The 22,204-nt window shown below is 42.8% G+C and overlaps 1 protein-coding gene across 7 annotated transcripts in view; it reads left to right on the top strand.

The window, feature by feature from the left end:
- The window catches only part of Adgrv1 (adhesion G protein-coupled receptor V1), a 483,421-nt gene that overhangs the window by 213,969 nt on the left and 247,248 nt on the right, over positions 1-22,204 (top strand). For all 7 annotated transcript variants that reach the window (XR_015438967.1, XR_015438966.1, XM_087180966.1 and 4 more), the window contains 7 exons: positions 1,551-1,731; positions 3,421-3,556; positions 5,170-6,263; positions 6,568-6,685; positions 8,160-8,331; positions 15,354-15,599; positions 19,542-19,949. Coding sequence is in view for 5 of the 7 variants with exons in the window: in XM_087180966.1 (XP_087037092.1) it covers positions 1,551-1,731; positions 3,421-3,556; positions 5,170-6,263; positions 6,568-6,685; positions 8,160-8,331; positions 15,354-15,599; positions 19,542-19,949 (2,355 nt within the window). In the remaining 2 variants the exon portion in view is untranslated. The remainder of the gene's footprint in view (positions 1-1,550; positions 1,732-3,420; positions 3,557-5,169; positions 6,264-6,567; positions 6,686-8,159; positions 8,332-15,353; positions 15,600-19,541; positions 19,950-22,204) is intronic.

Raw genomic sequence — 22,204 nt, 5'->3', positions numbered from 1 at the left:
TTGAGTGTTAGATACAGAAATTTTAAAATAGCAATTGCAGAAGGTCAAAACTTCCTTCCTTTGATATCAGTATTAGTATTGAGATATTTGTGTTCAATAATTGAAATTAGAACAAAACCCTAATGAACATCCCAGGCTTTTTCATTTACTAACAGTGTACGTGTTGGTCTTTACCACCCGGGCCTTGGTTTACTGTGGCCAGTTTGTCCTGGTGACAATAAATGTCTGTGGTCGCTCTATGACATGGTTGCCCAGGAGCATTTGAGTCCCCTGAGCTCATTGCATGAAAGATCATTTTGCAGTCACCTCATAAATTCAGAGGAGAACAGAGAGCAACCTGAGGGCTCGACCGTCCTTCAGGCCGATTCTGTTCATGTACAAAAGAGGGGGCCATTGGCTATGGCAACAGTGACATGCATGCATTTTTGTAGCTGTTGCAACATATAATTCCATCCTGTTCCTCCTGAGGGGAGCTCAAGTGGTGCGGGAAGGCCCGGCCCAAGATGCTGCCCTGGAGCCTGTGCAGGTGAGTGGCAGGGCTATGGGCAGGTGTGCTCTTTGGCCACTCCAGGAGGCTCTTCAGCTACTGTCCTTGGGCATCTTCTCCACTAAGCAGAGCGGGCTTCTACACACAGGTCTGTACGTGTGTGGCGAGCATAGCCTCCCCCGTAGCTTTGGGCAGCTGCTGAGCAGAGGCTGAACTGTGGTGGAGATCTAGCAGCACATTAAAGTCAAGTTGTCATTGTTTCCCCTCTGCAGCTCCAGAAGCTAATCTGTGATACCCCACCCTCACATGCTGTTCTCCATCCCAGTTCAGAAAGGCAAGCATGAGTCTCAACAGATGAGTGTTGGTCAACTTCTGTCCCAAATGTAAGGCTCTTCGGGCCACAAGAGGGAAGCAGAGCTGTCCACGCCTCTGTGTGAAGCCAGGAAGGTGGTTTGATTTAACCCACTGACCAGGACTTACTTCACCTGTAAGCCACACGTGCTGCCAAGACTGCCTTTAAAACAAGATCTTATTGGGTGTTCATGAAAATATGGGTATTTACAAAGTTTTTTAAGGTCCTGATTCTCAAAAATGATATCAAATTGAATCAAAGGGCTGAAAAATCTTAATAGAAAGTCTGGTCCATTGTGCTCATCTTAGAAATGAAACATATTGTTATATCTTAGAAATACATTACATTTCAGTTCAAGGAAAATCAAGTTCTAGAAAGACCCATGAACAATTCGTGTTAAAATGCCATTTTAAATCTTCTGCTTTCACTTAACCGTGAATGCATTTTCTTTTTTGGATATCGTTCATTCAGAAGATTACTTTCAATAAAAAGAGGGAAAGAGAAAGAGTCATCAATCTGTAGAGTGTAACCAGAATTATAAAATAGAGCAGCTTTCCAAATCTGAGGTGTCATTTCTTAAGCTTTTCTCTTTAACTGAAATATAAGGCAAGAATGTATTGTATAATGAAAGGGAAAGTTGACGGCAACCCACTCTTCAGAAACCAGGCAACGCTGGAGAGCATAGAACCCTCTAAGTGTGTGTTTCTTCAGGTTGGATTTGAATCCACTGCCGCGCGGCTCTTGGACGTGGTGTCTGGCTGGAGCCAGGTGACTGTCTGCAGGAGGGGCACCTATGGCGCGCTTGCGGTGGCCTGGACCACTGGCTACGCCCCCGCCCCCGGGTGGGAAACCCCCAAGGCCGTGCTCACTGGCAACATGACCCCTGCGCTGGGTGAGTGCAGCTTTCCCACGCCGGCCTGTGGGTCGCTCCACGCAGGCTGTCGGCCGTGTCTGGTCTCCCTTCCTCGGCAGCAGCCTGCTGGTTTCCAGTGTGCTGCTGCCTGTGGAGGTGGTCAGGGCTTCGAGGCTGCTCGGTACACAGGAGGACGGGGGCTCTCCTTCAGGCAATTAAAAACTGAGTGATCCTTAATACATGAGTGTGTTGAAAAGCAGTTCTGAAACCCTCCTTTGGCCAACACAGTAATAAGAAGGAGGTAGCTGAATCCCTTTACCTGTTCACCTGAGCACTTCTGCTGGCAGGCAGCTGTTACTTCATGTATTTTGTCACTTACGCAGTGAGTCTTCTGGGAGTTAGTGAGCTGCAGAGGGCCCCAGGGCCGCCTCCTGTCACGTGCGCTCTCTGCGGGTCCTGTGTGGCCCTGCTCAGGACCCTGGGTGGCTCAGAGCCTGTGCCTCTGGCTTTCCTTCCCCGCGTCCTGCTGGTTCCCAGGAAAACACCATCCCCAGCAGTCAGGGACTCGGTGAATCCTGCAGGAGGACAAGCCCGTCTCTCAATGAGGACCGAAGGTTTTAACGTCCCCAGGTCTCAGCGAGCCAAGAAACTGCACAAAACACGGAAGTCCGTGAGAAGATGCGAGCGAGCGGTCAGGAAGGCGGCACTGACCGCACTGTCCCCCACCCAGCAGGCGTACCAGAAATCAGATGAATCTAAACGCCTGGTGGAGACCCACAGCCATAGGGTACTCGGGACCGGGAACCCCTGAAAGCATTTTCCTTTTGGCACATGGTCTAAATTCAAGACACTTCGTTATTTTTCGTACCTTTTCCTGCAGTGACACCTCCTTGTCACTCCCTTTTTCTGTTGCTCTGGGTGATATACACAGCTTCCTGTAACTTAGGGCTTTTTTTTGCTACCAGGGATCAAACTCAGGACCTTGCGCTTGCGAGGCAGACAGCGGAACCACTGAGCTAAATCCCTGGCCTATCTTAGGGCTTTTTAAAAGCTTTTTTTGTATTAGTAACTACTTACAATTTATGTGTAAGAACATTGTTCTTTGTACAAGTGTGTGTGATACTGTGCTTAAATCTGAAATTGATCTTGAGATGTTTTAATGAACTTAAATAACTTGATTAAGCTAAAATAACCAGAGTTCCCAAACAATAGATCTCTATCTTCAAATGGGTTTAGTTAGCTTTTAAGATTTTAAATGAATTTTTAAACATAATGAAAAAACACACTAAACACCATTATCTCACTGACTAGATTTAACAGTTGTTATATTCCATTATTTGTGCATTTTCCCAGGAGTTAGCAAAACTAAAATGCATACATTATGATATTTCACGCCATATTACGTCAGTATTTCTAGGAATACGATGGAGCCAGAGTTCAACCAAATCCCAGCACCAAACACGAATAAATCAACGTTTGGCAGCATTGTTCTCCTTTTCCCACTGGATTTGCTAGTTGAGCCAGGAAAGAAAAAGAAATAAACAGGAAGAGTAGACAGGAACCAGAGCAAGGTTTATGTGGCCTTGGGGCTTTCTGAAAATGTTTTCTATATTTTGTTGGGTGTAATCAAATTTTGGAAAAGCAATGAGTTGACCACACATTTGAGACTCAGGTTTCTATTTAAGAACCTAGACGTGATGTGCTCCTTTCTCTGCATGTTCGCCCCAGGGAGCCTCTCCTTTTCCCACGGTGAAGCGAGGAAGCACGTGTCACTGCGGACCTTTCCCAGCCCCGGCCAGGCAGAGGCCTTTGCCATCCACCTGTCTGGAGTGCAGAGCAGTGCCCCTGGAGGCGCTCGGCTTCGGTAAGGCCAGCCTGCCTCAGCCCGCGTCCAGTGCCTGTCACAGCACACGCATGGATCACCATCCCCGAAGCAGAGGAACCGTGTTCATGTAGCGCACCCTGGGGCTGCGTGAAGGGAGGGAGGGAGGGGACATCTCACCCTCTGCTGGGCCCGTGTGCCTGGGTCACACTGTCCACACACACCTGCTGGTGAACTCACCTGTCTTTTGGGAAGCAGCTGAAACACTCGATTTCCCCCAGAGATGAGTAAGAATAAAGCATCATATGGTGTAGCAGTGTGACTTAATTGAAATCAGTGACTGCTTTGAGTTTAATTTTATTTAATTTGCTGTTTGTCAGTAAGGACTCTGGAGCCTAGCCTACTTGCAGTTCAGTGTGTCCCAGCCGGAAGCAGTTTGTTTTTCTCATACCCGAGATGCCCTGGACCAGAACTGCAGAGAGCAGACTGAGAGCCACACTATGGATTCGGTCCTGGCTGTGCCTCTCATCATGTGACCTTGGGAAAGTTACCTGGTCTTTCTGGGCTTAATTTTACTTATTTTTAAAAATAGGAAAATTTGTGGGCAAAACTAGTGTGTATTCAAGTACCTCTGTGTGCATGTTTACCGAGGCAGGTGGTCCATTGGTGGAATCAAACATGGCTTTAGGATACACATTATATGTGTGCCATTTAAAAAATAATTGTCTGGGAGCATATGTCAAGGTCAAAAATTCAAATGCCATTGACAACATTTTACAGTGCTTATCCAAAGAAGGCATTGTTTGAAGTTCTTTATATACAAACTCCCACATAAATGCACAAACACACACATACACTCTACTCCTCCCAGCAGCAGCTGTCTAAGGTGGGCACTATTACTCCATTGGCTTGATGAGGAAAGCGATTTCTAGATCGTGCAGTGAGCCTGGCACCGCACGTCTCAGTGTCGGGGCCATAACCTGCAGCCACACTGTCTGGCCACTGTCTGGGCATTGCACCATTGCTTGTGTCCTGCATGACAGCTGCTTGACAATAATGATGGGACCTGCCGTGTCCTCCTTGATTTGTATGAGCATTCTTTTCATATTAAAAACCACCTATTAACAAAGAAAACGTCTGTGGTCTGAATCAGGCTGATGGACCACCAACTGCAACTTCAGATATAATTATTCACTCACAATAAAAATCTGTAGGGCTACATTTTTTCAATGATGAATGTTCCAATGTATATAAAGCTTTAGGTTTACATATATGTTTATGAGAGATCAGTCCACTACTGACACTGGGAGAAGTAAGAACTCTGCTCCTAGCACCAGTAAATAGTCTCATGTGGTGGATAAGAGAGCATCCAAGCATCCTTGCGTAATGATCCTAGAGAGAGCCTGAGGCCTCAGATCCCTCAGGCAGCTGGACTAGATCACTGGGGACAGGGAGCTCAGCTCCTCGTTCTGCTGGTCATCCTTAGTCCCTGTCTTTGCTGCAGCTTCTGTCTGGGCCCTTCTCTTACTCGTCAATAAGTAGGATTTGATGGAATCGGAAAGGTCATGCCATTTCTAAGATACTTCCCTCATGAGCAACATCTTAAATATATAAAAGAACCTTTTTCTTAATCATCATGGTTTAATTTTTTTCAGACCAGGGTTTACTGTTGCTGAAATTGAACCGATGGGAATCTTCCAGTTCTCCCCTAGTTCAAGAAATATCACAGTGTCAGAGGATGCGCGGCTGGTCAGACTGCAGCTGCAGAGGCTATATGGGTTCCACGGGGACCTTGTTAAGGTCTCCTACGAGACAGTCGCAGGAAGCGCCAAGCCGATGGAAGACTTTGAGCTGATTCAGAGCGGGGAAGTGTTCTTTCACAAATTCCAAACTGAGGTTGATTTTGAGATAGCCATTATTAATGATCAGATTCCTGAGAAGGAAGAAATTTTTTACATTAATCTCACTTCCATAGACACAGGGGGACTAGAAAAGTTGGATGTCAATTGGAGACCACGCCTGAACCTCCATCTTGGTGTGGCAGTGATCACAGTATTGGATGATGATCACCCAGCAGGCATGGAGGTTTCTGTCCCCATGACAGCTGTGGCTGTGGCAGTTGGCACCCCGCTCATCCCTCCAGACACAGACTCCACCACACACCCTGGTACAGGCAGGACCACTGCCATTCCACAGGCAGCTGAGACGCTGGCCACTGTTCCTGAAGCAACTGGTATACCTGCCACCCCGGAGAAACCTGTCACCCACCACAGGCCATCCACCATGCCTGAGAAGCCTGACGAGGCCAATGTTTCTGACCATGGAACTTTTAGTCTCGGCCCCGCCGTTATTTATGTGGAAGAGGAGATGAAGAACGGCACACTCAGTACTGCAGAAATTCTCATCCGAAGAACGGGTGGATTTGCCGGAAATGTCAGCGTGACAGTTAGAACCTTTGGAGAAAGATGTGCTCAGAAGGAACCAAATGCATTGCCCTTTCCGGACACCTATGGGGTCACCAACCTAAGCTGGGCAGCGGAAGGGCAAGACTTCGAGGAGCAAATGCTGAGCCTTACATTTCTCCATGGAGAAAGAGAACACCGAGTGTCAGTTCCGATTGTGGATGACGAGGAGCCCGAGGGCCAGAAGTTCTTCTATGTGTTTCTCACAGACCCTCAAGGGGGAGCCCAGATCGTGAAGGGAGAGGACGACGCTGGATTCACAGCTTTTGCTGTCGTTATTATTACAGGTATCTTTGAATGAGGGAGGCAGAATATGTACTTTTGCAGTACAGACTTTGTAATAAGATCAAACTACCTTCAGTGTAAGAGGGTGAATTACTTGAGTCACTCATAGTCATTCATTAAAACATTTTGTCCCCACAGCATGGGAAATGTCGCTGTTTTCATCTGCCTTGATGTTGCATGTTTTAAGTCAGTAAAGATCCTTACTTGCGTGCGAGTGCCTCGCTCTGTGCTCTCTGGGGCGGCGAGATTGTGGGGCACCGATGTCTGACATTCTTCCTGTGTGACCATCCCTGCTTTGCCTTTCAGGCAGTGATCTGCACAATGGCATCCTGGGATTCAGCGAGGACTCCCAGAGTGGGATGGAGCTGGGGGCAGGCGCTGAGGAGAGGAGACTGAGACTTGTGGTCACAAGGCAGCCAAACAGGTGTGCGTGCGTGCGTGCCTGCCTGTGTGCCTGCGTGTGCACCCACGGGTGTGCGTGGTGTGGCAGCCTGGCTCTCTGTGCCGTACTGAATTGAGGTTTGTGCAGGTGTAGATGCTGAGGGGCGCGGGGTGGGGCTGCTGTGTCAGACCCCACCGGTGCACCGGTCCTGGCTCATAAGTGGTGCTGCCAGGAATGTTCACACTTCAGAGAGCGTCGTGCAGATGCCAGGCTACCCAGGTCCTCACATCATGCTATTTATTGTGCTGTTTTTAGCAGCACACGTTTGCAGGACATAGTGATTACAGTTGTCGTGGGGAGTTGGTACAGGGACATGACATGTCTTAATTATTCCTCTTTTCTGCTTTTCATCCCTCACCCCTTCCTCCCTGCTCCTTGCAACAGTTGGTCCCCTTCCCATTTGCAGAAGTTCTGCCTTCATCATTTTCCCTGCAGTTCCTTTTTTTCTATACCTTTTCCTCCCTCTCTCCTTCCTCCCTACATCTCGTTTCCCCAGCCATTTGAAAAAGATTTCCCTACTTCCTGTTATCTATCTTTTATTTTGCACCTTACTTGTATTTTGGCTTCTTCATGTAAGGGAAAGCATGTGATATTTAAGCTTGTGTATCTGACCTGTTATTTCACTTAATACTGTTGTCTCAAGTTGCATCCATTTACCTACAAATGCCTCAAGTTTATCCTTCTTTATGGCACAGTAGTACTCCATTATGTGTAAATACACATTATCTTTATCCGTTTATCTGTTGATGGACATATAGGCCATTTCTGAGATTTAGCTGTCATAAATATTGCTGCTATAAACATGGGTATGCATCACGGTGGTTGGATGTCTTTAACATACTATTCTCTGATAACTTCAAATACATAACCATTTTACTCTGAGGGAGACCTGGGTACCAAAACTTTACTTACAAATTAACTATATAGACATGTTTGAATGCTCATCATGAACATGTACTTAGTATGCACACATGCATGTGTTTATACGTTATATTTCCTCCTAAATATTTTGTGAAAATGTAAATCATCTTTTGCACTTTATTTTTACAATGACAATCATACATTAGCTGTAATGCTCTTCCTTTAGAGAAAATGGTGTTAAAAGACAAATGAGAAACATTTACTCAAAGTGAGGGCTTCTCTCTAATTTTTGTTTTCACATTTCTGGTGTATGAGGGCAGAGAAATATCATTTGTTTTCACATTCCTGACCTCGAGTGTTTCCACAAATGCCCATTCACTGCTGAAGAGAGTGCAGTCAGAGAACTGTGTGGACCAGAGCCTTAGTTTTCCTGTCTGGTATGAGCAGAGCTGGCCATCTTCAGCATGGTCAGTGGCAGAGCAAGTGCTGCTGTGGACAAGGAGGCAGAGTTCTCCTCGGTGACCGCCCATGCTGCCTGACCCTGGGTGTCTGTCATACTCCGTCACTGTGTTCATGTGGGTTTGCTTCTTCCCAGGGCCTTTGAAGATGTCCAGATCCATTGGCGAGTCTCGCTGAACAAGTCAGCCGTCATTCTCCAGAAGGAAGGCTTAGACCTGCGGGATGAACTTCTGTCCGTCTCAGGGACCACGACCTGCATGGCGGGCCGAGTACAATGCCTCATCAGCCTGGAGCTCAAACCAGAGGAGGTAAGAAAGTCTGAGGTGCAACACATGTGACTCTTTAGAATTAGTTATTTGGAAGCCACATGCACATTGTTTATGTGGAGTTGCCTTATGGTTACCTAGCCATGATGTCTCAATCTATGTGCTGGACCACAGACTTTAGACTTAGGATGTATTACATGAGGAATCTTTGTAAATGAGCTCATCCCTTTTTTCTTGTTTCTTGTTTCAATATTCCCCCTGGTCTAGCTACTCAGCATGTCCATGATCCCTTGAGTTTTCAGCCACAGTATTGTCTTGAGTTTCTCTGAATGTTCAGCAGTTTGCTTTTATCATATAAATATACATGAAAGGTCTTTCATTCTCTTTTTATACATATTTAAGGAGCTCAGTTTCAGTTTACCAGGGAGTCACAGAGATTGATCTTGGAGAGTGTGTTGGTTACTTTTCTTGTTGCTGAGACAAAATACCTGACACCCAAAGTTAAAGGAGGAAAGGTTTATTTGGCTCACAGTTCATAGAGGTTTCAGTGTATAGCTGGCTGGCTCCAAGGCAGGGCAGCATGGCAGAGGGGCATCGCAGAGGAGAAATAGTTCATGGCAGGCAGAAGGCAGAGGGCAGCAACCTACAAGGGACAAGCCTCTTTCTGTGCCTTATGTCCTATCCAGGCTACCCACCCTTATGATGGGTAGCACTCACACCCTTAATCCTAGGGTTGCATCCTTGGTCCCAGCATCACACACCCTAGATCCAGTCACTTCCAAAAAGCCCCGTCTGTGACTGCCTGAGGCTTTAGGGGAGACCTAGACACAAGCCGTAACAGAGAGTCTGGATGAATTTCTGTTGGCCGCCATCACATGTGGTGCTAAGGGTCAGGCTTATCATGTAACAGCCATTTTTAAATGATTGTTTTGTGATTCTTTAATGCCTAAGGAGCACTCAGTAGCATTTATTGTTTGTCTGTTTCTTATTTATTAAATTCAACACAAAAACTAGCCATCAGATTGTGAAGTTCAAGAGTGTGATAATTCTTCATATATGCTGCACATTCTACACAGCAGAGAAAGCACATGCAGAAACACTTCAAACATGTAACTGTACCTAAGTCTCCTTTAAAATAACAGTCCTGTGAGTTTGATTTTTTTTCATATTTTTCTACTTGCTTCTTCACTTTTTGAGAGTTACTATAATAGTTATATTCATCTTTTCTAAGATTCATTAATATATATTTTAATACCTTCCCTGGATTTTAATAGCTTTACTGGTTCCAGAAGAGAAAGGTTGCGTGCCCTTGGTTGTTACCACCTTGTTCTTTGTTGGCACCTGGTTCTTGTCCCAAGCTGTTTCCCATGAGAAGTGCTTGTCGTCTGACTATGATCTATTTTATGACTTCACTTGCTACACATATTTGTCAGCTTTTTGGTCACTTGGACACAGTACCCAGTGTCCACCACTTAACAGAAGAGAGGTTCAATTTGACTCACAGTTCAGGTGAGCCAGTTCATGGCCAGCTGGCTCCAAACAAACGTCTTAGTAGAGGGGCATGGCTGAGGGAAGCCACTCACTTCATGGCAGCCAGAAGCAGAGAGAGAAGGGAGGTGCCAGGAAGGGTGGTGCACCTTCCAAAGGCATGCCACCAGTGAGCCACTTCTGCCAGCCTTGCCCCACTTTCTAATGGCAGCTCATGGGGCAATGAACTCACCCTTGGCTCAATCCACTGATACAGAGCCCCCGTGATCCAATTGCCTGCCAGCCGCCCCACCTGTGAACACGTGGGACTTTCAGGAAACATTCTGGATCTAAACCATAATATTTCACCAATATGTTTTCTTTCTAATTTTTGCATTTCAGGTTAAGTTTTAATGCCATGTATTTCTCCCCACACTTATTTGTTCTTTAAGTTTTGCAGTGCCAGCTTTATCTTGCCATTTCCCTGTTGCTCTTGAGCATGGAGCTGTTAGAGCTACTGGACAAATATGCCTGCTGTGTTTAAATCTTGTCCTGTGGAGTAGGGCAAGCTAGACACTTCATCTCCTAAGAGATGAGGCTACAATCCATGGGATTCCTGCACCCTTTATCAGAATCATCACACCTTATATGTGACCAGCAACAACCTTTACCTGCTGGCCCTTCCTTCTGCTTTATTTGTGTTTCACAGATACCAACCATTTATACCTACTCATGGTACAATTCTTGCTTTTCCTAGACATAATTGACTTATTTTTAGTTCTTTTTATTAATGTTTTCTTACACAGAGAAAGATGTTTTTTGTTGTTTAATGAATACATGCTCAGTAGAAGACCCAAATGTCTCGATATGTTAATAGTCTCCTACACATAAAGATTAAGTACACACTTTTAGAGTCACACTTATATTACAGTTACTTTTATTGTGCTGCAAGAACTTTTCTCCTTTCAGCATCATTGTAGATTCACATTTAAGTAATTGTGATGACTTACTAATGATTTTCTTTTTGGTGCACAAGTAATCATCTCATGATCACTGAAAGTTCAATAAGGTGCTCTTTTGGTTTTTTTAGTATTACTTGTAAGTTCTCTGGAGGCAGATTGGCTTTACAGCAATGCTGTGTGTTTCTCAGAGTTGTCCTGATATTTCCTAACCTAAGCTATCCATTGAGCTGCTGTCCTAGGGCTTGATTTCTGTGATCAGAAATTGTTTTACAGATTGAAATCTGTCCACGAGAGGTGCATGTCGGAAGATAGCAGGCAGATGTGCTGCTACTTGAACACTTTGGTGATGTTAGAGCTAGAAAATGTTCTTGAATTCCCACTGAATTTTTTCTAGATCATATCATAGCATTGTATCTTAATTTTTTTTTTGAGTGAGGCTTTCTTCAGATAACACTTTGAGTCACATTGACAATAAGGAACTGAAGTTTCAATATGCAAAACATCTGATCATATTATTCTACATGAAAACACTTGAATTTATTGCAGTCTTTGCAAATATTTTTATGCCTTCCTCAACTGCCAACTCCTTATTTCTAACTATAACTCTCCCTTTGGGATTAATAAAAATTCCGCTCACTCCACAATGCCTCCCGTAAAATCACCAGTTAGAATTCTTCTCTAAGTTTGCAGAGTATTAACTTTCCTATGGAGGTTATCAGTTATATGCTGTCACGTCTCTTTATACATATTTCATCTTAACTATTTACTCTGACCTGCCTGGAAATCAGAGCATGTTTTTATTCACCTTTGCACCCCTCCTACCTTTCTCCCTAAACATGTGTCACATATATGAGTTACTGCAAATTTATCATGCATTTTCTCTCAAATCAGATTTTCAGTGAATTAGAATCCTAGAAGTATCTCACTAGGTCTTAAAACCTCTGTCCACACAGTAGATGATAACCTTATAATTGTAAGAAAAGGTTTTTGATATAAAAAAATCAGTTCACACCTATTTTGGGGGATAAACGTCATTATCAGTCTTTTGCTGACTTGATTCTTACAAAGTGCAAGTTGTTCGTTTAAGAGATGAAAACAGCAAGATGTATCATGTACAGGTACAAATTCCCTATGATGAATGTTATCATTACATATATCTAAGATGTACCAAAAATGTTTTGCTAAAAAGAAAAGAGAGAGAGATGAAAACAATTTCCACAGGGTGGAAATATGTTGTTGGTGACAGCAGCCGAAGTAGAAAGATCCTAGAAGATATAGAAGTTGTGCTTAGAGCAGTTTGAAGGGAACACTACCTGCCAGGGTATGGGGAGGAGGAGAAGGGGTGGTGGTCATTAAGCAGAGTGTCTTAGAGGAACTGAAGGCTGAGCGCAGGGCTAGGTGTGAGACTGCTTCCTGTGAACTTGCTGTCCTCACGGGAGAACACTAAGGGGAATCTTAGTCATTGAAGACATCTCACTTAAGGGGGGGGGACAATACATAGGTGATGTAAGGGATGCTGGCTGTATAGATCCTTTTCTCTCGCTAAGTTGCTTCAGGTGAGTAGGAGAATTCTGTGTTGCTTCTTATTTTTCTTTCAAGTAAAATGCTCAAATCATAAAGTTGAATTTTCTTCTGCATTGCAAGAAGCTAATGTTTAAAGTATTTTTACCCTCATTGTCTTCCCAGCTCTTAAAGGACAATGTATGGGCAAGGTTAACATATATTCTTGTTTCAGTAAGAGGAAAGTGTTAAAGAGGAAAGAAGGAAGAAGATGATATTCTTGTAAAAATAAAAATTTAAAAAGTTAAGTACTAGAAGTTCCTAATGTACATTTTAAACATCTAACATTTCATAGTGTATCACTCATCCAGTTCACGTTCTTGTTATGATTGTAAACTAACACCTAGCAGCATAAACAGGGCAGGCTCTACAGCCCTGTGCTTCTGTAGCGGGCTTGGAGATTATTTGGATGTCCCGGCACAGCAGTATAAGTATTCTAAGCTTTTGACTTCAGAGCCATCTTCATTTTTCGCCAAAGGCGGGCCTCCAACTACACCAAACTTTTTCCGGGCATCGCATCTGCACTGGGGTTAAGGGTTTGGACTTTGGTGGTAGAGGGCTTTGGTTCAAATCTTATTTCTTCCACCAATGAGCTGGGCAAGATTGGACAAGTTATTTGGGGTTCCTGAGATTCTCAGTTTAAAGGGTTAGTGAAATAGCCAAGGAGGCAGGTTGAATGAGGTAATAAAGAAGAGGTTATCGGTGCAGTTGTTGACTAGGAACTGGGCTCACAAGAGGTGTCTGGGAGTGGAGCCCAGGGCACCCAGGGACTGGGTCACAGCTGTATCAGCACCAGTGCCTGGGGGCCTCGGGCACTGCAGACACCTCAGGGTTACACCGCTGAGTAGGGTGGTGTCTCCTGGCCCTCAATTTCCAGTCACTTTTGCCCTATCTTATCTGCAGTTATCAGATCGACGGTCCTGCAGTATTTGCATTTCCTAGTTAAGAAGAATTTAAGTTACTTCCCTGGTCAATTACTAGGCCAAGATCAGAAGTCATCTCCTGAATTTCAGTCCATTTGCCTTTCCATGATGATTTTTCTTATGGCTCTATATTACCAAAATGTATGAGGCAACCATAGCAAACCTTTTAGGGCTTTCAAGGATACAAACAGCCTGCTGCTGGGCATGGGTGCCGTAGGTTCGCCACCAGTGGTATAAGGTAATTAAGAGACATGATCTTAACTGACAAAATTTGTTTAAAGATAGTGTTTAAATATTTGTTGCAGATATTTTTAGAAAAATTTAAGTGAGATATTGTTGATTACTTTGGCTTTCTGCTTCTGAGAAGTTCTGAGCCCAGGAAACATCATTTTCTACTAGTTGGGGCAAAAGATCACCAGGAACACATCTGACCTAGGGGGAAAGGAAGTGGCTGGTAGTCACACAGGGGTGAGTGCTTTCAGGGTCTCCAGTTGCATTTCGGAGATTAGGCTCAGAGGTGATCCGTGGTGCTGAGTTCCTCCCACACGCCAGGAGTATGGTTTGAAGAGAAGGTCTTTGTTTGACTGGAAGAGACCTTTTGTCTGTAGCCTGCTTATGTGTAGGTGCCCATCTGTACACGCTGCAGTTCAAGATGGTTGTTCACTTAGATGATAGCATATTCTTTTGACTCTAAGTAGCATCCTAATCATCATCACAATGAAAAGGAATATTTTATTGGAAAATAAAGACAAGAGTCTCTATTGGAATATAATACGCTAAACTTTAGTTAAAAGAAACTATTGTGAATCCAAGCTCACTTGAATTAAGCTCACTTCATTAAGGAGCTCATAGCTCTTGAACATAGTTACTCATACTTTCCTGGTGCTTTAGTTTATTGTTCTTGGCAGGTTTAGCTTCTCAAAAGTGGGAAGAGTACAGTTATTTCCATATTTCAGAATTTATTGACAGTTGACCAGCGAAATGAAGAATGATATGTGCCAAAGGAAAATTAAACACATTTCTTCAGAAAGCAAGATGAGATTAAAGGTGTTTATTTTGTAACTAAGATTTGACTTATTCTTGGATAATACCAAAGGGTTTGTGGGATTGTTTCATAACATAATGATTATCCTTAAGTCAAAAAGCAAATGATGAATAAGGCCCTTGCAGATGGATAAAAGGGATGCGTCCTATTAGACAACAACTGGCAGGTGCAGCTGAAGGGACATCAGCACAGCCTCCTTGGGGGTGGCAGGGAGACACACTGCTGCTGAGACTTTGTAGATGATTGCGTCCGAGTGACTCACGGCCGAAATCCAGTGACTGGCGATGTGTTAGGAAACTGAGCTCAGGCTTTAGAAAATACGTCATTTTAGACTGTTGAGAAAGAACGAAAGTGGAGCATGAGAAAACTACAACCAGCAGATTAAATTTAAATTTATTTGATACTGAATTTTGTGAAATCTTGAAATGTATATGAGACTATAGAATTGAATACTATCAATATTTGGTCGTATTTATGTAAAGCTCTAAAAATAAATGTTATAAAGATAAAATCTTAAAAAAGATAAAAATAAAAATAAAATCTTAACAATTTAAAAACTTTTTTTGTTTGTCCTCAGTGTTTTTCATCTCCACTCCCTGCCCTGGCCTGTACCCAAGAAAACAGCTGTCATGTGTGGTGTTTTGTGTTGTTTTTAATGTTTACATAAATATCTCCTGACAATATGTAGTACAATATGTAATTGTAACTTCATGCCTTTTGGATCGTGCCATGTATATCATTATGAAACTTGATAATTTTCACTCACTCTTATGTTTTAGGATCCACCTATGTGGAAAATATTGAATAGTCCATTTCTTTCATTCTTTTAAACAGCTTTATAGTATTCTGTTGTATGAATATTTTATTTATTCTTTTGCTTATTAAATATGCATGTTATCTCTGGACATTGTTCTAGAGACACCTAAAATAAGCATACTTTTCAAGACCAAAAAATAAATCTCATAAGAATTTAATTCTATAAAATGCAGAATGTCTATTGATTTCTGTCATGATCTGTAAGAATTATACCATTTCTTAATTTTAGAACCATCCCAAATTAGAAACACAGTACTCATAGTTACATATGTTTCCTTTTTCCATCATTAGACGCTTCTGGTTGAAATGCATTATTTCTTTGTGGAACTCTATGAAGTCACTGCCGGAGCAGCGATAAACAACAGTGCCAGATTTGCGCGGATCGGAGTCTCCCAGAGGCGCGACGCTCAGAGCCTCATCTATTTTTCTGTGGGTTCCCGGCTGGCCGTGGCACATAGGAAGGCCACGCTCATCAGCCTGCAGGTGACCAGAGACTCTGCGGTGAGACCCACGGTGTCTGTTAGCTTTAGCACCCAGGTGAGCAGCTTCCATTTTCTGCTTCCGCTGTGGCCAGTGTCATGGCAGAGTAGTGGGTGCATCTGCTTCCAAGGATACCACAGTAATTCACATTTTATTCATTACACTAAACTTTATTCTTGCAGCAGGTCATTTTGTTCTCAGCAGCAAAACATCATATTTTAAAATGATAAAGTTTTCTATTTTTCTTTCCTCTTTTGACAGAGTTGGTTATACAGTGCAGAGTATCTTACACAAATCTTTTAAATCTCTGGTGGGTTAAAATGTCTTCTGGATGTAGCTACATAGACCAGAAGCAGAGTATGGGGGTCTTGTTAGGGATTGTATTTGTGCTAGTTGAAAATATAACCTCCCACATTGGCTGATCTTTCGGGTTCTTCACATCCATGAGCTTGGGTGACCTCATGGCCACGTTATCACATCCATCCTGTGAGGTGGTTCAGGTGAAAGACAGGAAGCAGACAGAAGCTAGAGGCCTACAGGAGCAACAGTCCCTAACACTAAGTGACAGATCTGTTAGCCCAAACAACGCCACCTGCCTTTCTGGTATTAATGTGCACTTCAACTCAGCAGTAAAAGTCTAATATCATGAAAGAATGTGTATCTGCTGTACTAGACACATGGTTGCAGTGATGATGTTTCCTAACTGAACCACCTGCTCACCCCCAACTCCTGTAGCTCCAGGAAACCCACAATTTGGAAACCATTCTGAGAAGTGATGTCATTTACTCTATTTCAGGATTCTAAACCTGGTGATTTTAGACCTCAGGTTTACAAAGTTTTATGAAAATTACTGTGTAGGGGTTTAGAGATAAAACCCAGTGGCACAGTGCTTACCTAGCACGTGTGAGGTCCTGGGTTCAACTCCCAGTATCAAAAAGAAAAAAAAAAGAAGCTGGTGTAGTATATGTTTAGTTGTGTCCAGTCCGCGCTTAGTTTCATCAGTTGTTTGAGGGTGACTCGACCAAGTAAACAGCTCTGTGCATCACCTGCCACACAGGCGCATGACCAGCACGTTGCAGTCAGGCGTGGGGCTGGGGCTGGGGCTCTCCTGGACTCTCACAGGCAGCAGAGCTTCTTTCTGTGACAGTCTACAGCTCAGCTGTCAAGAAGAAAAACTCTCAATTGCATGAGACCCCAAAATAAGCTCCATTTTCCAGAGCCTTGAAGAGGTATGAATACAAAGAGACGAATTCTGATTCCTAGTGCAGAAACTTCAGTGTTTTTGTCAAGAGTGTTTAAGGTAGGAAAAGAAATAAGAAAAAGTACGTTCCCTTCTCCCTCTCCTGTGAGGTGTATATCACAGTGTGCTTACCTTTTTCAGGGTGGAGGAAGAGGGCTGCAGATGAAGAACCATGGTAGACAGTTTGAGGCCCATTTATAAGCAGTTCATACCCTCAGGTGATAGGGAGTTGAAGTTGCCTGAAGAAGACTGAATTCTAACATCTGCATCACTTTCAATCTTGTTTTTTCTAGACTCATCATTCTTTGCAAAGCTCATGTTGTCATGTAACGAATATGTAACTCATAAAGGACTCTTACCTGTGGGATTAGATATATTTATGAATTTCTAGGTTTCCCTACTATGATGTTTAATTTTATGTCAGTTTGACTGACCACAGGGTATGCATATACCTGGTGAACATTATTTGTGTGTTTCTGTGAGGGTATTTTAGATAAGACTCATGCTGAAATCGGCAGACTGGGTGATTGCAGTCAGATCGCCCGTAATGTGTGTTAGTCTCACCTCATCAGTTGAAGACCCAAGTGTAAGAAAGAGGCTGACTGTCCCCTGAGAAAAAGAAAATTCTTCCTGCCTGGCAGCCTTTGAATGGGAACACTGGCTTTGTCTTTCCTTCACGCTCAGTTGGAAGGATGGACTTTCCTGAGTCTCAGGTCTGCGGGCCTTAGAGCTGTAACTACACCATTGGCTTTCGTGTTTCTCAGAGCTTCAGTCTAGAGTGAGCTGTGACTAAGCCATCAACTTTCTTTTTGTCTTCAGTTTGCCAGATCACCCTGAAGGTCTTGGAACCCCTCAGCCTCCCCAGCTACATGAGCTTATTGGTTATAATCTCTCTCTCTCTCTCTCTCTCTCTCTCTCTCTCTCTCTCTCTCTCTCTCTCTCTCTCTCTGTGCACACCCTATTAATTCTAGTGCAATACTATCCTTCAGTTGAAGACTTAGTGGAGTCCTTTTGGCAGTGCCATAATACTGATGCCATTTTAACAAACACAATAGAAGTAAAGAATGGAGTCTACAAAGTTTACTATAAATAGAAGACTTCTGTTTCTCGAAAGATGGAATAGATGTGCTTTTCCCTGCTAAGTACAATTAAAGACCCTGGACGTTATGTATACATGTATAATCATAACAGCAACAGGAAACTGAAAGCTGGAAAGGAAAAAGCAGATTAGCTAGGGACCTGGGGAACCCAAGGAGTAATACAGTGGGACATATCCAGGATTTTCTTTTTCCCTTATATACCAGACTCTGATCAGAAGGAATTTGCATACAGAAACACTAATGAGAAAGAATATTTTTAAAAATCTCTCACAAAGTTTGCTCTCTCTAGTTAAAGAAACAGAAAGGTAGCAGCCTACAAAGAGAGAGAACCATTAAAAAGTTTTTTATACTCTAGACAAATGTTCCAGAAAATAATTGACCCCAACTGTATCCATACCAGAAGAAAGTGAGTAGGGCATCTAGATTTCTGCCTTTGCTAGAGCCGTCAGCCTCCAGCCGGCATTGTGTCTGAGGGACCAAGTAGAGAGTTAGGGCTTTCTCTTTGGCCTAGTAGTAAAAAGGCCTCCAGCCTCATGTGGCATTGGCAGAGACCACTGGGGAGGCACCGAAAGGCACTCACACCCTTTAACCATGGAGTGACGGTGGGGGCCTAACTTGGGGCAAACTCCTACCCCACCTAGCAGTAATGAGTTCTCTCTGCCTCCTCTCACTCCAGTATCAAAGAGGTCAGATGGGAAAACTACACTGCTACCTCCACCTGTCAGTAATAAGTTAATAACCTGCCATTTCCTACCAGAGCAGTGTTGAAAGAAACCAGCTAAAACTGTAGGCTTAAATAACATCTAGCCTCATAAAATAATATGCACAGTGTCCAGGTTTCAATTAATCATTCATCACACCAAGATCAAGAAAGATCTGAAATAGTATGAAAAACAAAAATCAACAGATGCCAATAATAAGAAGGCAGAAATATTAGAAGTATCTGACATAATTTTAATGCAACCATCATAAAATGCTTCAGTGAGCAATTACAAGCATTCTTGAAACAAATGAGAACAACAGAAAGGCTCAGCAAAGAAATAGGAAGCCCTTGCAAATAAATAGAGGACATAAGAAAGAGCAAATGCAATTTTAAAGCTGAAAAATACAATAACTGAAATAAACTGAATAAATAAGCTCAGCAGCAGAATGAAGAAGTCAGAAGAATCAGTGATTTTGCACAAAGAGTAATGGAATTATCCAGTCTAAAGAGCCCAAAGGAAATTGATGCAAAGAATCGAACAGATTGCCAAGGACCTGTGCAACTATAATGGAAGTTCTCGCCTCATATCTTTGGAGCCTGGAAAGGAAGAAGTCATTGGAGTTCAGAAGGAAGCGAACAAGGATGAAAATGTACATCAAGGAAAGTACTTCTAAATTTAGGGGCACCATTAGTGACATTTCTTTTCTAGTTCTCTTCTTTCATCCTCTCACTCTAAGGCATCTACCTTCCGTACTTCATCACTGTGTGATGTGTCTTTCGCTCTCTAACTTATCAAAGGACGTTAGAAAAATTATGAAAACTCACTTTTCAGTAGTACAGTTATTACCGCCCTTCATTTTCTTAACAGGATAGGATTTGTTTAAGAAATAAGAGTGAGTTTATGGCAAGATCAGAGATACTGTGGTTTCACTTCAATGTTACTGTTTAATTTCCAGGAGTTGAGGAGTGCTGAAACAATTGGTCGGACTCTTGTATCTCCAGCTGTCTCTGGGAAGGATTTTGAGAGAACGGAAGGCACGCTGCTCTTTGAGCCCGGCCAGAGAGACACTGTGTTGGATGTCATCCTAATGCCAGAAACAGGGTCTTCAAGGCCCTTTCCTAAGCGCTTTCAGGTTGTGCTTTTTGACCCGAAAGGTGGTGCCAGAATCGACGGAGTGTATGGGACCGCCAACGTCACTCTCGTCTCTGATGCAGCCTCACAGGCCATCTGGGGGCTTGCAGATCAGCTGCAGCAGCCCCTGGACGAGGACATTCTCAGGCGAGTGCTGCATAGCATCAGTGTTAAAGTGACCACTGAGAGCACAGAGGAGCAGCTCAGCGCCGCGATGCATGTGATGGAAAAGGTACGAGGTCCTTGTGTGTATAAACACTCAGTCCAGCAGAATGTCACGAGTTAAAAATCCATACCAAAAGTCACACTGTGTTACACTGTCAGTTGCTGTAAAATGATGATAAAGTTACATTTCTGAACATGAGCCGAACTCTTTGCATCCAACACTGTACTTTTGCCTGGAGGTGACAGATGCCTGGTCGACACCCTGAGCCTAAAACTGTGGCATTGGTGAGTAATGTAGGTCAGCAAGAAGGACAGCCAAAGCCTGAAGAGAGGCAGAAGATGTTAGACGCTTCAGGTTCCTCCTGGTTCTCCAGAAATGGCTGATTATCACCGCCATTTGATCCTGCTTCTTGAGTCCGTAAAAAGAAGACTTGGAGATTATCACCATCTACATAGTCCTTTCCTTTAAACGCCATGAGCCAGGAGCAGCTATCTCCTGTTCTGCTTCTCCTGCACATTGAAAACTCACAGGCAAGGTAAATTAAGGAACAGCCAGCAGTTTCAGACATTCAGTTTGCCATGGACTTGAATCACCCAGGTTTTACTTTAAACCTGTTTATTAAGAATATCAATGTTGGGCCGGGGATTTAGCTCAGTGGTTCCGCTGCCTGCTTTGCAAGTGGAAGGACCCGAGTTCAATCCCTGGTACCAAAAAAAAAAAAAGAATATCAATGAAAAAGAAGATGTTATTAGTAATAATAATTTTTTATTACTTAAGGAAGGGCAATGATGTTGGGGATTTATTTGGGGAATTTTTCTGGGAATTTATTTTGGGCTTTTGTATCAAGACATTTCTAATCGACATATGTATGTACAAGTATAAAAAGTTTGGGGTACATACATATGAATTATTAATTTGATAGTTCTTGCATAGTGACATTTAAATATTTAAAATATTTGCAATGGGGTTTTAGAATATCTTGCCTATCTCATATCCTATGATATTTCTTTAATACAAGATTTGAAGGGTCACAAAAAAGGACATTACAAGTAGAGGGGGGAAGGGCATGCCTAAGAGTGTGTAAAGCTAAGAGAAATGCCTGCTGTCCCATGCCGAGAATGTTTAGAGATAAGAATTTACTCCAGGAAATATTGTTACTTAAATTTTCTATGACAAAAACGGTGTGGAACAATACCAAGTTGCTTTTGTCTAAGAAGACAGAAAGTATGCAGAGTAACTCTGTGCTAGGGTAAAGCAGAGAATGCTGTTTCACATGTTTTATAGAAGATGGAAAGAATTGCTGCTGCTTTTTTTAAATCAGTAAGTTATGTAAAAGAATAATGGCTTTTATTGGTCAAGAATCAACACTTATTTCAAATACTGTATTTTGATCACTTTATTTTGTTTTGTAACTTTTAATGCCTGCTTGTCGTAAATACCTAATAGGTGTTGTGTGCAAGCATGACAAATGGCTGAGGGAGCATTTGGGGCAAATACATGTGTGACAATATTACTTTGGCATTACTGGTTATAGTAACAAACAATGGAAAAATTATGGCCCTTAAGAGGGCCTGGTTAAATCAATTCTGGTGTAATCTATGACATACAGTCATGTGTCACAGAACAATATTTCGGTCAGCAGTGGACCACATGTACAGCAGTGGTCCCGTAAGACGGCAATGGAGCTGAAAAATCACTGTCACCTGGTATTTTTACTGTGTGTTTCCTATGTGTGTATATGTTTAGATACAGAAACACCATATGTTATGAGTAACTGCAGCATGCAGAACAGTACCATGCTGTGCAGGTTTGTAGCCTGGGAACAACAGGCTAAGGTATAGAGCCTAGGTGTGTAGAGGCTACACCGTGTGGATTTGTGTAACTACACTCTATGATAGTCACACCAGGAAGAAATTCCCTTGCATTGCTTGGAATGTGTCCCCATTATTAAGTGACACATGACTGTAGGGCATATATTTTTTTTTCCCCATGTTTTAGACATGGTTATATAAAACTAACAGTACAAGCCCAGAAAATGTTGTTAATCACATAGAGAGAAGGTAGTGAAATTTAGCAATAAAGAGTGCCAAGTTAAATTTGGATTTCAGTAAACAACAAATAAATTTTGAGCAAAAATATATCACAAATACTTAGTTGGGACATACTTATAGCAAAAAGTTATTGTTTGCTAATCTGAAATTCAAGTTGAGTTAGCTGTGTTTTATCTGGTGCTCACTCATATATACCTTAGGAAATTAATATGCACTCTAAACTCAGAGATACAGCGATGGCAAACCTTTCAGAGACCCGGTGCTCAAAGT

Source organism: Heterocephalus glaber, unplaced genomic scaffold (genome assembly GCF_053883595.1).
Source record: "Heterocephalus glaber isolate CG9 unplaced genomic scaffold, H.glaber_assembly_v1.0 deba00001465, whole genome shotgun sequence".
NCBI lineage: Eukaryota > Metazoa > Chordata > Mammalia > Rodentia > Bathyergidae > Heterocephalus > Heterocephalus glaber.
Note: the sequence above shows the minus strand (reverse complement) of the source record. Positions and strands in the feature narration are given on the sequence as shown.